The sequence below is a fragment of the Pteropus vampyrus genome, unplaced genomic scaffold, assembly GCF_000151845.1.
Source record: "Pteropus vampyrus isolate Shadow unplaced genomic scaffold, Pvam_2.0 Scaffold346, whole genome shotgun sequence".
NCBI classification, from domain to species: Eukaryota; Metazoa; Chordata; class Mammalia; order Chiroptera; family Pteropodidae; genus Pteropus; species Pteropus vampyrus.
In genome coordinates this window covers 325,008-337,316 of record NW_011889127.1, presented here as the reverse complement: position 1 = coordinate 337,316, position 12,309 = coordinate 325,008, and the positions used below count along the sequence as shown (strand labels likewise).

At 51.9% G+C, this 12,309-nt stretch overlaps 1 protein-coding gene across 1 annotated transcript; it reads right to left on the bottom strand.

Annotated features, from left to right (window-relative positions):
- Window positions 1-9,140: 9,140 nt before the first annotated feature.
- BLOC1S4 (biogenesis of lysosomal organelles complex 1 subunit 4) lies at window positions 9,141-10,558 on the bottom strand. Its single transcript, XM_011378554.2, has one exon. It carries the CDS (start codon window positions 10,493-10,495, stop codon window positions 9,842-9,844), a length of 654 nt encoding a protein of 217 aa, XP_011376856.1. The 5' UTR covers window positions 10,496-10,558; the 3' UTR covers window positions 9,141-9,841.
- Window positions 10,559-12,309: the final 1,751 nt, after the last annotated feature.

The window sequence follows — 12,309 nt, the reverse complement described above, 5'->3', positions numbered from 1 at the left end:
CTCCAGGGCTCTCCCCACGGACCCTGGTTCTTGGGACCGCGCAGGGCCAATCCTGGCCTCCTCCTCGCGCCAGCCCAGCTGATCACGAGGCCAGCCCCATGTCGCCTTGGCACAGACTGCTCACACAGCTCCCACTCTGCCAAATGGCAGTCCCTTCCTGGGGACTCCATCTCGAGACTGCCTTACCTCCCCGTGTGAAGGGTGGGAGCGGGGGGCAGGGAGGAGAAACACAGCGGAATTCAGGCCTAGGGAACAGTCAGCATCGAGGTCTTGAGATAGGACAAAGCCAGGATGACCACAAAATTGAGCAGAGGGCATGTGAAGGGCCTTGGCTTATTCGGTCAATCGACGTTTGTGGAGCAAATGTGAGTGCCAGGCCCAGGGCTGGTAGTGGCTTCTGGGGACCCTGGGGATAAAACTGGCCCCAGCGCTGCCTGGAAGGGGTGAGCCAAGAGGTGAGCAGGGGAGATGAGATGACTAAAGGTGGATCCGGCAAGGGTTCCTGCCTATGTCCCCTGACTTGTTAATTCAGTCATTGATCCTTCGAATCATGGCCTCACCGATTCATAGCTTGATTTCTACATAGGGTGGTTGGTTTGTTCGCTCATTCATCTAATAGACCTTGAACGTGGCTTTCTGTGGGCCAGGCAAACAAGGCTGTGAACAAGGCCGACAGCTCTGGGACCCGTGAAGCTTACCTTCTAGACAGATGAGAAGAATGCTAAATATGGGAAAATCAAACAGGGCTGGGAGACAGAGAGCGGTCAGTGGGGGCAGATCCTGGTCCAGGAGGAACCACCGAAGCTCAGGCTTGCGGGGGAGGGAGGGGGCGGCCCCACAAGATCAGAGGAGAGGCCTGTGCTAAGGCCCAACCCCGGAACAGGCCTGTGTGTTGGAGGATCAGCGGGAAGCCTGCTGGCCAGGGGGGGCCGGACACGTGTTTCTCCCCTAACGAATCACCCCTAATTCGCAGTGGCTGCCAGCAAAGAGATGCCTATCTCTGCCACACACCACGAGTGCGTCTTGCTGGAAACCAGCAAAGGCGGCCTCCGTGCAGCTGGCACGTCCCCCTCCCAAGCAGGCCCGGGGACCGGGTGGCTGTGTGGTGGGGAGAACAGGGCCGCATTGTGAGTGTCCCACAGGAGCTGTGGGCAGACAGAAGGCCCGAGTGTGTCCAGGGCGGGCAGGCCAGGAGCCCAGAAAAGCTCATCGAGCCCTCGGTCACCAGGCCAAGAGTGCGGCCAGGAAGAAGCAGGTCTTTGTTAAGAAAGGCCCGGCTCAGCCTGGAACAGAGGCCACACTAGGCCATCCACCCGTGACCTTCCTGAGGCTATGGCCGGCGTGGGGCTGGACACGGAGTCACAGTGCAGACAGTCTACAAGTACAGTCCACAGGCTGCTGGTCTTAACGGGGAATTCACACACACACACACACACACACACCTTCCTTCCTTCCTCCTCCTCCTTACCCTAAGGTAGAAAAAAATTTAATTTCCTAATGAAGTGGTGGCCCGTGAATAACACTGGCTATGCCACCTGCGCTCAGCTGTCCCTCAGTGATCCCACGAAGTGGCGCCCTCAGTGACCTTGTCCTGTGGCTGAGGAAACAGGGCTGGGGAGCGCCACACCTCTGCCCGCTCCACACTGCTAAGGAATGGAGCAGGGATGAAGTCTGGGTGTTCTCGAGCCCCGCACCTGTGCAGTTCGCCACCATGGTGAGTGTGTGCGTGCGTGTGCCTGTGCGTGTGTGCGTGCGTGTGCCTGTGCGTGTGTGCATGGGTATGTGGGGGGGTCCGCTTGTTCTAGGGTGCATTCAGAAACTTGACTTGGTCAGGACAGGCAAGCTGGCCAGAGCAGAGTGCCTGGATCTGCTGGTCAGCCCCCAGGGAGCTGGTGGGCAGGAAATGGAGCAGAGCCCCAGACAGAGGGCTGGAGAGGGGGTTGGGAGGCTCAGGGGCCTGCCCACCTCCCCGCCCCACAGCAGACCCTCCTGCTGGGGAGGCGGAGCCAGTGTTTACGGCTGTGAGGCTGTGACTCGTTGCTGTTCCCAGGCTCTGACCAGGACCCTCCCACCCACCCTTCCCATGAGGCTCCTAGAGCGCCTCTCCATCAAACCTGGCCGCCTTTCCCCTGCTTCCGACCTTCCTGGGGACAGATTCCAAGGCTGTAGGACCTGCCCCCTCCACCTCCCGCTGCCCTCGCCTCGGCCTCGGCCTCACGACTTTGGACCTGGCACTCTGGTAAAGCGCTCCAAGCGTGCCCCGCCCCCCGCAACTGGCTCCACCTGGCAGGTGCCTCCGCCCTCCGCCAAAGCTCCTGGGGGACACCGCCCTGACAGCCCAGCTGGTGAAGGTGCCTTCAGGCCTTTACATTTCCCCTGCCCAGTGCTTGTCACAGTGGAGACTGGGGACTCGTCTGTCCCACCCGAGCTGCTCCCCTCTAGGGTGGTCCCATTACTCTGAGACTCTGTGGCCTGAAACAACCATTTGTTAAGCTCACAGATTCCGTGGGTCGGAAATTGGGGTCCGTCTCTGCCCCACGATGAGGGGGGCCTCCGCTGGAATCGTCTGGAGGTTTATCCACATTGGGCAGTTGATTGATGTCGGCTGTCCACGGGAGGCCTCAGTTCCTCTCCACGTGGCTAGTTTGGGCCTCCCCGCGGCACAGAGTGAGCACCCTAGGGATGGGGGTGGGTGGCGGGGAGCTCCACGGAGAGGGACGTGGATCCCCTAACGGTGGGCGGGAGACATGTCCGGGTCAGCGTAAGGGGGACGCACGGGCTTGTGGTCATTTGGGAAGATGCGGTCTACCTCACGCTGCATCCCCGGAGCCCAGAGCGGGCCGGCCCCCCGCAGGTACTCAGGAGAGGTGTGCTGAGCTCACGTAGTCCCTGCACAGCCTCCAGATGGGGAAACTGAGACTCAGATTCGCAGTAACTTCCGGGAGGCCCTCAGCTCTCGGGACGCTGGTCCGCCTGCGCCACACTGCCCCCTAGTGACCAGAGGCGGATGTCATAAAGCTCAGGCCTGACAACCTGCGTTGACCCGGGCACCTGGCCCTGGCTCCCGGGACACGTGGGCAAACTTTCGACCTTTGGCAGTTTCCGGCCCGGAGTGGGACCAGCGCACATTGTGTCGTCACGCTCTCTAATGGTGACCCCATCAGTGACGCCCTTAGAGATCTCCGGTCACTAGCGGGCAGTGTGGAGCCTGCTGCCTGCTGCGGGTCGACCACAGGGTGAAACAACGCTGAATTATTCAGGGAAGCTATTTAAGGACTCCCGTTGCCCCAAGATGAAGTGGCTTAGGAGGCCCCCACCTGTTCCCTGCCTCAAATCGTCAAGGCCTCAGAGGTTCCCACTGCCTGGAGTCGACTGCCCGCGGAACAAGTCGCTGGGACCCTGCGGGCCTGTGGGCGTCAGGTCCGCAGCCCCGTGGGGAAAGCAGGGGACCTCTGAGCAAGGTCTGCGTGCAGTTAGCCGCACCGCGCCGGTGTCCACGCCTGGGCTTGGTCATGGCATGGCAGCTATGTAAGATGCTGTGGCCGCGGCAGCTGGGCGAAGGGCACAGGGGAGCTCTCTGAACTAATTTTGCAGCTTCCATGCAATTCTAAAACTCCTTTAAAGTAAAAAAGTTAAAAAACAAATATAGAAATCTCAGACGACTTCATGTAACAGCAGAATACACATTCTTCTCGAGCTCGCGGGGAGCGTTCCCCAAGACAGACCTTGAAATATACTTTCATTTAAAAGGATGGAAATCACGCAATGTGTGTTCTCAGACCGCGATGGAATTAAACTAGAAATCAACAGCTAAAAGATAACTGGAAATCCCTGAGATATCTGGAGAGTAAACAACACTCTTCTACATAACACATGGGTCGAAGAAGAAACCCCGAGAAATTTGAAAATATTTTGAACTGAACGAAACGGAAATACAACTTATCGGAATTGGCGAGAGTTAGTGGAAGCAGTTCTTAGGGGAAATTTCACGGCATTGAATGCGTATATTAGAAGACATCTAAAATCAGTCACCTCACTTCTACCTTAGGAAACTAGAAAAAGAGCAAGTTCGATCCAAAATAAGCGGAAGAAACAAAAAAGATACCGAGAAAGTCCCTGCTCAATGGCTCAATGTTCGGTGGGCAACTTATTAGCAGAATTCCAGATGGCATGTCCCCCATGGGCGTCTTAGGTGTGACTCATGCCTGTCTGCAGCATGAGGTGCCAGAGCACCTATTTTGTTTTCTTTGGAGTCTCCCGGGTTTTTGTGTCCCTGAAGTCAGAGTTTGCATCCAGCCTCTGCCTCTCACTGGCTAGTGGGTCAGGCAGGTTGTGCATCCCCCTCCCCCAGAGGCTCACTTGTGTGCACAGGTAACGAGCACTTCCAAAAGGTTAACATGCGGCGTTGTGTCCTGTGCTCTGAGCTTCATTTCCTGTGTGCTGGGATGGACTTGGGGCCCGTCCCGGTGGGCGAAGGGCTTCTTTTTGGGTCCTTCCGCCCGCTTCCAGGAACTCTGGGTTTTTGAGGGGACCATGGCACCTGCTGCAGGGACCACGGCCTACATGCCCACCAGGTCGAAGCCAAGCAAGAAAAGGAATCACAGTGGCTGTGATTCATTCATTCCACTGGTTGGAAATGGAACCAGGGGTACCTGAGGCTCATACTCAGCACCCACAGAAATCGCTCCTCCTCCTGATGTTCAGGGGAGGGAAGGGTGGGCAGGAGTGCCGGATAGTGACACAAGGAGACGGAGGAATGGAGTGCCTGCTACAGTTGTTATCGCTGTGGGCATTTTCTCTGTCATCATCATCGTCTGCCCTGAAAAACCTCAGCCTCCTCCTTACCTCACACCCATTAGGATGGCCATTATCAAAAGAAAAACGAAATAAAAAGTCCTGGTGAGGATGTGGAAGACTTGGAACTTTGTGCGCTGTTGGTGGGAATGTAAAATGGGGCAGCTACTCTGCAAAACAGTCTGGTCGGTCCTCAAAGTATCGCAAACAAAATTAGTATGTGATCCAGTAATTCCACTTCTGGGTATACATGGCAAAAAATTAAAGCAAGGTCTCAAAGAGATACTTATGCCCCCATGTTCACAGCAGTGTTATTCACAGCAGATGAATGGGTAAACCGAAGGCGGGGTATCCACGTAATGGAATATTATTCAGCCATGAAGAGGAAGGAAATTCTCACATCTGCTACACCTGCTCGAGAACATAAAGCTAAGTGTAATAAGCCAGTCGCAAAAAGGCAAATACCGTATGATCGTATTCACATGAGGTCCCTAGAGGAGCCAAATTCATAGAGATAAAAAGCGGATGGGTGGGTGCCAGGGGCTGGGGAGGGGGTAGTGGGGAGATGTGTAATGAGGACAGAGTTTCAGTTTTGCCAGATGAAGAGTTCTAGCGATGGATGGTGGGGATGGCTGCACAATGTCGTGGATGCGCTCAGGGGCACTGAACCGGACATGGAAAAATGGTTAAGATGGTAAATTTATGTTATGTGTCTTTTACCACAAAAGAAAAAAAATGAATTTTTAAAAACCAGTAACATAATAAAATAAAATGAAATAAAAGCACTTACATTTCCAACTTCAGTGCCTTCCTAAACAACCTTATAGAGCGGTAGTGCTGGCGCCTGAAACTCAAGTCCCAAACTACTCAACTTCTGACATCACTAATCCGCCCCCTTCACCATGCAAGAAGAGAAGCCTTGGGGAATAGCTGTGGTCCCCACGCCGGGAGCCCTTCAGGGTGAACAGGGCCTGGTAGCTCTGAATCCCCAGGGCCCAGGGCGACTGGCGGCCGGACGCTGGTGTTTCGGTTCCCGAAGGCCGGGCTGGACCAGCGGCTTCCAGGCGGCCTTTCCTGCTCCGCCAGCGCCCCCTGCTGGGCAGGAGCTGTTCCTGCAGCCACGCACGCTCGTGCACTCCCGGGGCCTCCCTACTCCCTCCCTCCTGCCCCACGGTCTCCTGGGACCACGCACCGATCCCTCTCCTTTGAGGATGAAGATCGCAAAGAAGAATCATTCTAAAAGAAGTGAATTTCCTTCTCCATTACTGAGACTGACGATTTAGGTCACTTTAGACAATGTTTCTTAGCGCATGATTTTTAACCTTTTGGCATGTAAGTCTCTCCAGAACAGTCCTACAAGGTCTCTATGGCCTCCGAGGCATGGCTGAGAAGAGAGCCTCCTGGGAGCCCACAGGAATGCTTGCACGGACCTGACGAGCTCAGTCCCGGAAGCCTGGGTTGGACCAAGCTGGCATCTTCCCCTCTCTCCTCCCACCGGCCTACCCAGCTCTTGGGAGAAGAACTGTGGCTTATTTAGCTTCATGTCTTCAGCCCTCCCATGGTGCTTGATTCCCAGCAAACATTTCACTGAATTACTGTACTTGCCTTTCTGCCCCCCACTCTTTATGGGGCACCTCATTCTTGCCTAGCCATTCATTCACTGCACCAGACTTGACAGTCATTCATTCAACATGGGTCTGAGTGTGCCAGGTGCGGTGTTACCTGCTGAGAATACAGGTGAGGTCGAGCAGGACAGACAGAGCCCAAGCCTCCCACCCCCCGGAGGTGGATGAGGGAGACAATAATCAAATGATGTAGACACAATGGTGGCAAGCACTATGAAGGAAAAACACTGGGCATCTTCCAGGATGAAGGCGGGGCTGGAGAGGCGTGAGCAAGCGGGGAGAGATGCAAGACAAAGGCAGCGAGGGGGCGGAGCCAGATCCTGCGGGGGCCTGGCAGGCCAGAGAACAGTTTAGGTTTTATTCTAACGTAATGAAAAGCTGATGGTTTTAGGCGAAGACCAGTATATTCGATTTGTGGTTTTTAAAGGCCCCACTGGCTGCTGCGTGCCATGTGGAGAGTGGCTCCTAGCGGAGCCGAGGAGGCCGGAAACCACTTTAGAGACTGATAAGTGGCCCAGGTGAGGTGGGGTGGTGGGAGGATGAACAGTTGGGATGTTTTGGGTGGTGCCTGCACTCATACGGAGAATTGGATGTTAACTCTATTAACGGCAGATCATTCTAAGCCAAAGTCCTTAAAGACGCTGCCGAGAGGGTCCATGAGGCGAAGTTTCTGGTAAAGAAAAAGTGGGGGTGACAGGGTCTGCGCTGGGCTCCACTAGTTCATGACTTATGTCTCATGTCCGAGAGAGGCTGATGACGTGGACTCCCTGTCTGCCATCCTGAGCCCACCATTCTCCTTATCCCCTCTCCGTGGCAGGAAAAAATCCTCAGCAACCAATGCTGTCCACCTTCCCATGCCGTGCAGCCAAGCTAGTTTAAAACTTTAAATTCCGGGCATTATAGTTTTCTCCTCTCAGTCTGTCCTTTGCATCTCGAGAAACACCTGCGTTTGTAAGTTGCATTCGCATACAGCCTGCACGTTTGTTTACATGTCGTGGGTGGCGGGAAACCTATTTACTGTCTGGCCTTTAGGGACTTTGCTGACCGCTGTCCTCCACCAGAGTTAGCAAGTTCACAGCAGGCTGTCTGATCCATGTCTACGATGGACACACCATCTAAGACTCCTATTCCTCAAAGTTCCGGGTTGGGGGAAAAGAGGCCACCAGGTGCTTACTAGCTCATTAGTCCCCAATTTCATGTGTGTGCATAAACCAGCTCCCGGCCCCGGGGCTGCCCTTGGACTGAGGGCCTGTCCTAGGGGCCCCTGAAAACTCTAAGCCGTTGTCGTGGTCTTGGGTATGGGAGCCAAGAACAAGGGACTCCTGAGCGATTGGTGGGGGTGCCCCTCTCAAGGTGTATTAACCCCCATCCCCATCCCTGTTTATTCTTCTAGAAAGCAGGGGAGCACCAGACCCCAGCAGCAGATGGTCTGTAGGGGCCACCCAAGATGACAAGTTGGCCTCCCACTACAGGTCCCCCTCCCAACTTGCTGGCTGACCTATGAAACTGTGGAAGGGCCCCCTTAACCCTCCAGTTGGTCAGGGGTGGGAGACGGGGGAGGCAGAAGGTCTGAGGGTGGCAGTGTCAAAGAGAGCTGGGTGCGCCTGGCCCCCCAACCTCCATTCTTGATACAAATGACCTTCGTCTAATGTCTTGTGCTACGCAGACCAGCTTCAAGTCTCCCTTCCAAACAAGGCCCTGCACTAACCTCCATTCAGAAATGGCACAAACACTAAGAGAATTTCAGGCCCCAAGTCCCTCAGAGACAAGCTGCGCAAATAATCATGTAAGTGATCATCTAAATCAAGACCTAAAATTACATATGATTAGCTTTCAAAACTGCTGAATTTCATTGTTTTATTATATTTTGAATTTTCTCAACCCAATTTATTTTGTAGATAATTAAATACCTAAGCATTCTATATTCCTAATTCAAGTTTTACTTTATAGCACACTCATTCACTTATGCTTCCTGGAATTTAGAGTGTCTATTATGCAGATATTAAATCTCAGCTTTTAAATTTTTCTAACTGTCCTAATCTCCACCTACTCTTTAATATTAACTGCGAGTTTAAAAACCATCTTAGCAATACGGATGTTATGTAAGGGAGCTATTTTCACATTCAGTGACTGTCACAGGGGTACAGTAATTACTTACAGCAGTACCCAGCAGTTGCCAAATATTAAATGTAGGTTAACTGAGCTTTCGGCTTCTAAATTCAGGACTTCCTGAATTTGTAATCAATGAAATACCTGGAAAAAAAAAAGTAAATATGTGACATAGAAGGTCCATGAAAGCTAAGGTCAAGGTTACATTATCAGGTTTTTCTAATACACAGTGAAGTGATACGCACTCTATCAGCCTCAAAGATCGATGATGGACACAAGGCAACCTAACCTGCATGCTTGTTTGAGGTCTACTGTCTAGGAGGACCGCCTTATAAAACAGATTACGATCTAGCTCAAAATCTGTTGGAATCTTTTAGATTCGATGCTGTCTATAGCTACAAATCAAAAAACCGTGTTTTTCGGGGGGTGGGGATTCCATGTTATCAGGTTGTAAGAACAAAATCCTTCTATCAGTTATCCACACAAAAGATTTAACTGTTCACTTTGAGGGGTAAGAAACATACAATGCTGTGAAACAGTAGCTAAGGTTAGTTTCTCACATTAGCCTTCTAAAGGAAGTACCCCCAAGCCACTTTTATCCCACTCCTGAAATCGTATGAGCAATATTTATTTTCAAACAAACAGAAAAGAAATATGTAAAGTCCTTTTCAGAAGGCAAGCTTTTCCAGTAAATTTAAAATGTTTATTAATATTTAAATTATAAACCGAATGCTGTCAGATATAGACATGTATGGTACGCATGGATTCAGATTGTAAGGTCATACTTTCAACACAACCTCAGAATTCACTGCAAAAAATCGATACATTTTCTTAGAAGTTGTATCATTTCTGAGTGGAAAGTTTAATACAATGTTAAATAATTTACCACCCATCCTAAGAGTAGGGTATAGAAAATGGAATCACCATTAGGATCGAATAACAAGGCTTTGAAGGTTCAGTAGTTTTTCTTAAGAGTATGTGGATATATAAATCTTGAAAAGGTAATACTGGTTTCTGAGCTCTAAAAAAAAAAATTCCATAAAAATAACAGTTCGGCCACAGCGCAGTTATGTGCATTCGATTTGCTTCCCAATCGCTCCCACCAAGCAGCTTTCAGGTTAGAATTGGAAGACATAGAAAATCATAAACCCTACGTGAAATAATGAAGATAGTGAGAAATAGAATGTGCAAATAATAAACTTTAAAATTCCATATTCCAACATCATGTCTATTAACTGGATCGTCAACTGATTTAATTAACACTCGAAATAATCTCAGATCGCAGCATTCTCTAGCAGTGTTGTCCGGCCGACTCAGATCTGAGGTCTTTCGCTGCAACAGGGGAAGTGGTCCTCGGTCCGAAACAGGACAGGGGGTTCGTAGCGGGTTTGCTGGGACCTGCTGGAGGGCGCCTTGTTGAAGATGGAGGGCACGTGAATTGTGTGCAGCAATTTTCTGAATGTACTGGGGAAGGCCCCCAGCTCGGCCTCCGCCCTGGCGACCTGCTCCTCCAACCTGGCCACGCTGGCGCCGATCATCCCCACGAAGGCCTCGAGTCTGTCAATCTTGCTGTAGACCTGCCGCATCTCGGTGGCCTTCGCGTAAATGCGAGGCATGCCCTCGCTGACGACGTGGGAGGAGTCCCCGCGCAGCATGTCCAGCATGCCCACGAACTCGTCCACCCTGGTGAGGAGGTCCTCCAGGCTCGCGTCCAGGGCCTCGACCTCGGGCCGCGCCGCGGCCCCGGGCAGCAGGCAGGCGGTGTAGCTCGCGGCGGCGCGGCGCAGCAGCGGCAGGTCGCAGCCCGGCACGCCCAGCTCCGGGCCCTCGTCCTCCCACGGCCCCGAGGCGCTGCTGTGGCTCTGCGACACGTTACCGCTGTCCCCGCTCCAGGCGGCGCTCTGGGGCTCGGCCTCCTCCGCTGATCCCTCGCGAGACAGCCCGCCACCCAGGAGGAGACCCTCCATGGTCCGCGACGCCCGGGGCCGCGAGACCGCTTCCGGCCTCCGCGCTCGCGCACGCGCACGCACAGCACGCACGACTCTGCTTCCGGCCTCCGCGCACGCGCACGCACAGAATGCACGATCCTGCGGCCGGCCTTTGCGCACGCGCACACCCCTGCCTGTGGCCTCCGCGCGCTCACGCTCACGCACGCGCGCTGCGGTTCCTGCGCGCTCGCCCTCAGAATTACAAGTCTTTTTAAAAATGAAGTTATACCAGGAATATGGGTGGGGGTGAGTGTGGTTCTCATGTTGGAAGAACATGAGTCATTAGTGGCCAGAGAGCTGACCGTGGTAGCTAGCCTTCAAGATGACCCCCGATGATCTCCGCCTCCGGCAGTCCACACCCTTAGGTACTGAGTGTGTACTAGACATAGTAACTCGTTCATAATAAATAGAAAAAGGCAGAAGTGATGGCGTGTGACTTAGAGATTAGGCCATAAGAGGAGGCGTGTCATCTCTTTCTCTCAAACCTTTTGCTCTGGGGAAAACCTGCTTCCATCTTGTGAATATCCCTATGGAGAAAACCACATAGCAAAGAACCAAGGCCTTTTACTAACGACTAGTGAAAAACATCCTCCTCCTTCCAACCACCATATGAGTAAGCCATCTTGGAAGTGGATCCTCCAGCCCCATTCAAGCCCAGAGGTGACTGCAGCCCCAGCTGACATCTCGACTGCAGTGTTATTAAATATCCTGATCTGAAACTATGAGAGATGATAACTATATGTTGTTTTAAGCTGCTAAATTATATTGAAAACTTAAATACCAGTGTGGCCGTTTTCGGAGTCAGGAAGTAATTAAGGTTAAATGAAGTTAGGGCTCTGATCTGATAGGATTAGTGTCCTTATAAGAAGAGACACTGGAGCTCACACTCACTCACTCCCCGCCCACCCCTGCCTGTACACAAAGAAGAGGTCACGTGAGGACTGCAGCAAAAATGTGGCCATCTACACACACATCGGGAAGGGAGATTGCACCAGAAGCTGGATTTGCTGGCACCTCGATCATGGATTTCTAGCTTCCAGAACAAGGTGCCATCAAATCCAGTTGGGGGGGAGGGTGTATAAGCCACTCTCCCTGTGGTATTTTGTAGTGGCAGTCTGAGCAGACTGAGACACCTGTCAAGAATGTAGGAGAGTTCCAGATGTCCCAAGTCTTCCCCGACACTTGATGTTATCAATGCCTTCCATTTTGGCCATTCCAGTGGAGGTACGGTGCTATCTCATTGTAGTTTTCATGTGCATTTCCCTGTTGAATCAGGAAGTTGAGCACCTTTTTATTTATTTACTGGCCATTTGTCTATTTCCTTTTGTGAAGTGCCAGCTCAAGCCTTTTGTCCATTTTTAAACTGAGTTATTTTGTCTTATTCTTATTGATCTGTAGGAGTTCTCAATACAGTCTGAATATGAGTCCTTTGTCAGATATACCTATTGAAAATATCTCCTCCCTCTTCGTGGCTTGCTTTTTTCACTCTCTTAATGGTATACTTTGATGAATGGAAGTTCACGATATTAATAAAGTCCTATTTATCAGACCAGGAAGTTTTTGAGAGTGAAAGGAGATGCTGTTAACAATCATATCAAGATGTGGGTGGAAGATCTTGTGTGAACCATGTCGTATGATTATTACGAACCATAGAGATCACATTAGGTTCATTAGGGATATGTCCAATGGCCACCCTACGGGTATAGGTGGAAATCGAGACCCAGAGAGATGCGTTCAAGTTAACCAACTTGTCCAAGGCCACTTTAATCCCTGTGTAAGACGAAGGAGCAGAG

What these genes read in the sequence shown, in the direction of transcription:
- BLOC1S4 (XM_011378554.2), bottom strand. Translation starts at nt 10,495, where the DNA reads ATGGAGGGTCTCCTCCTGGGTGGCGGGCTGTCTCGCGAGGGATCAGCG.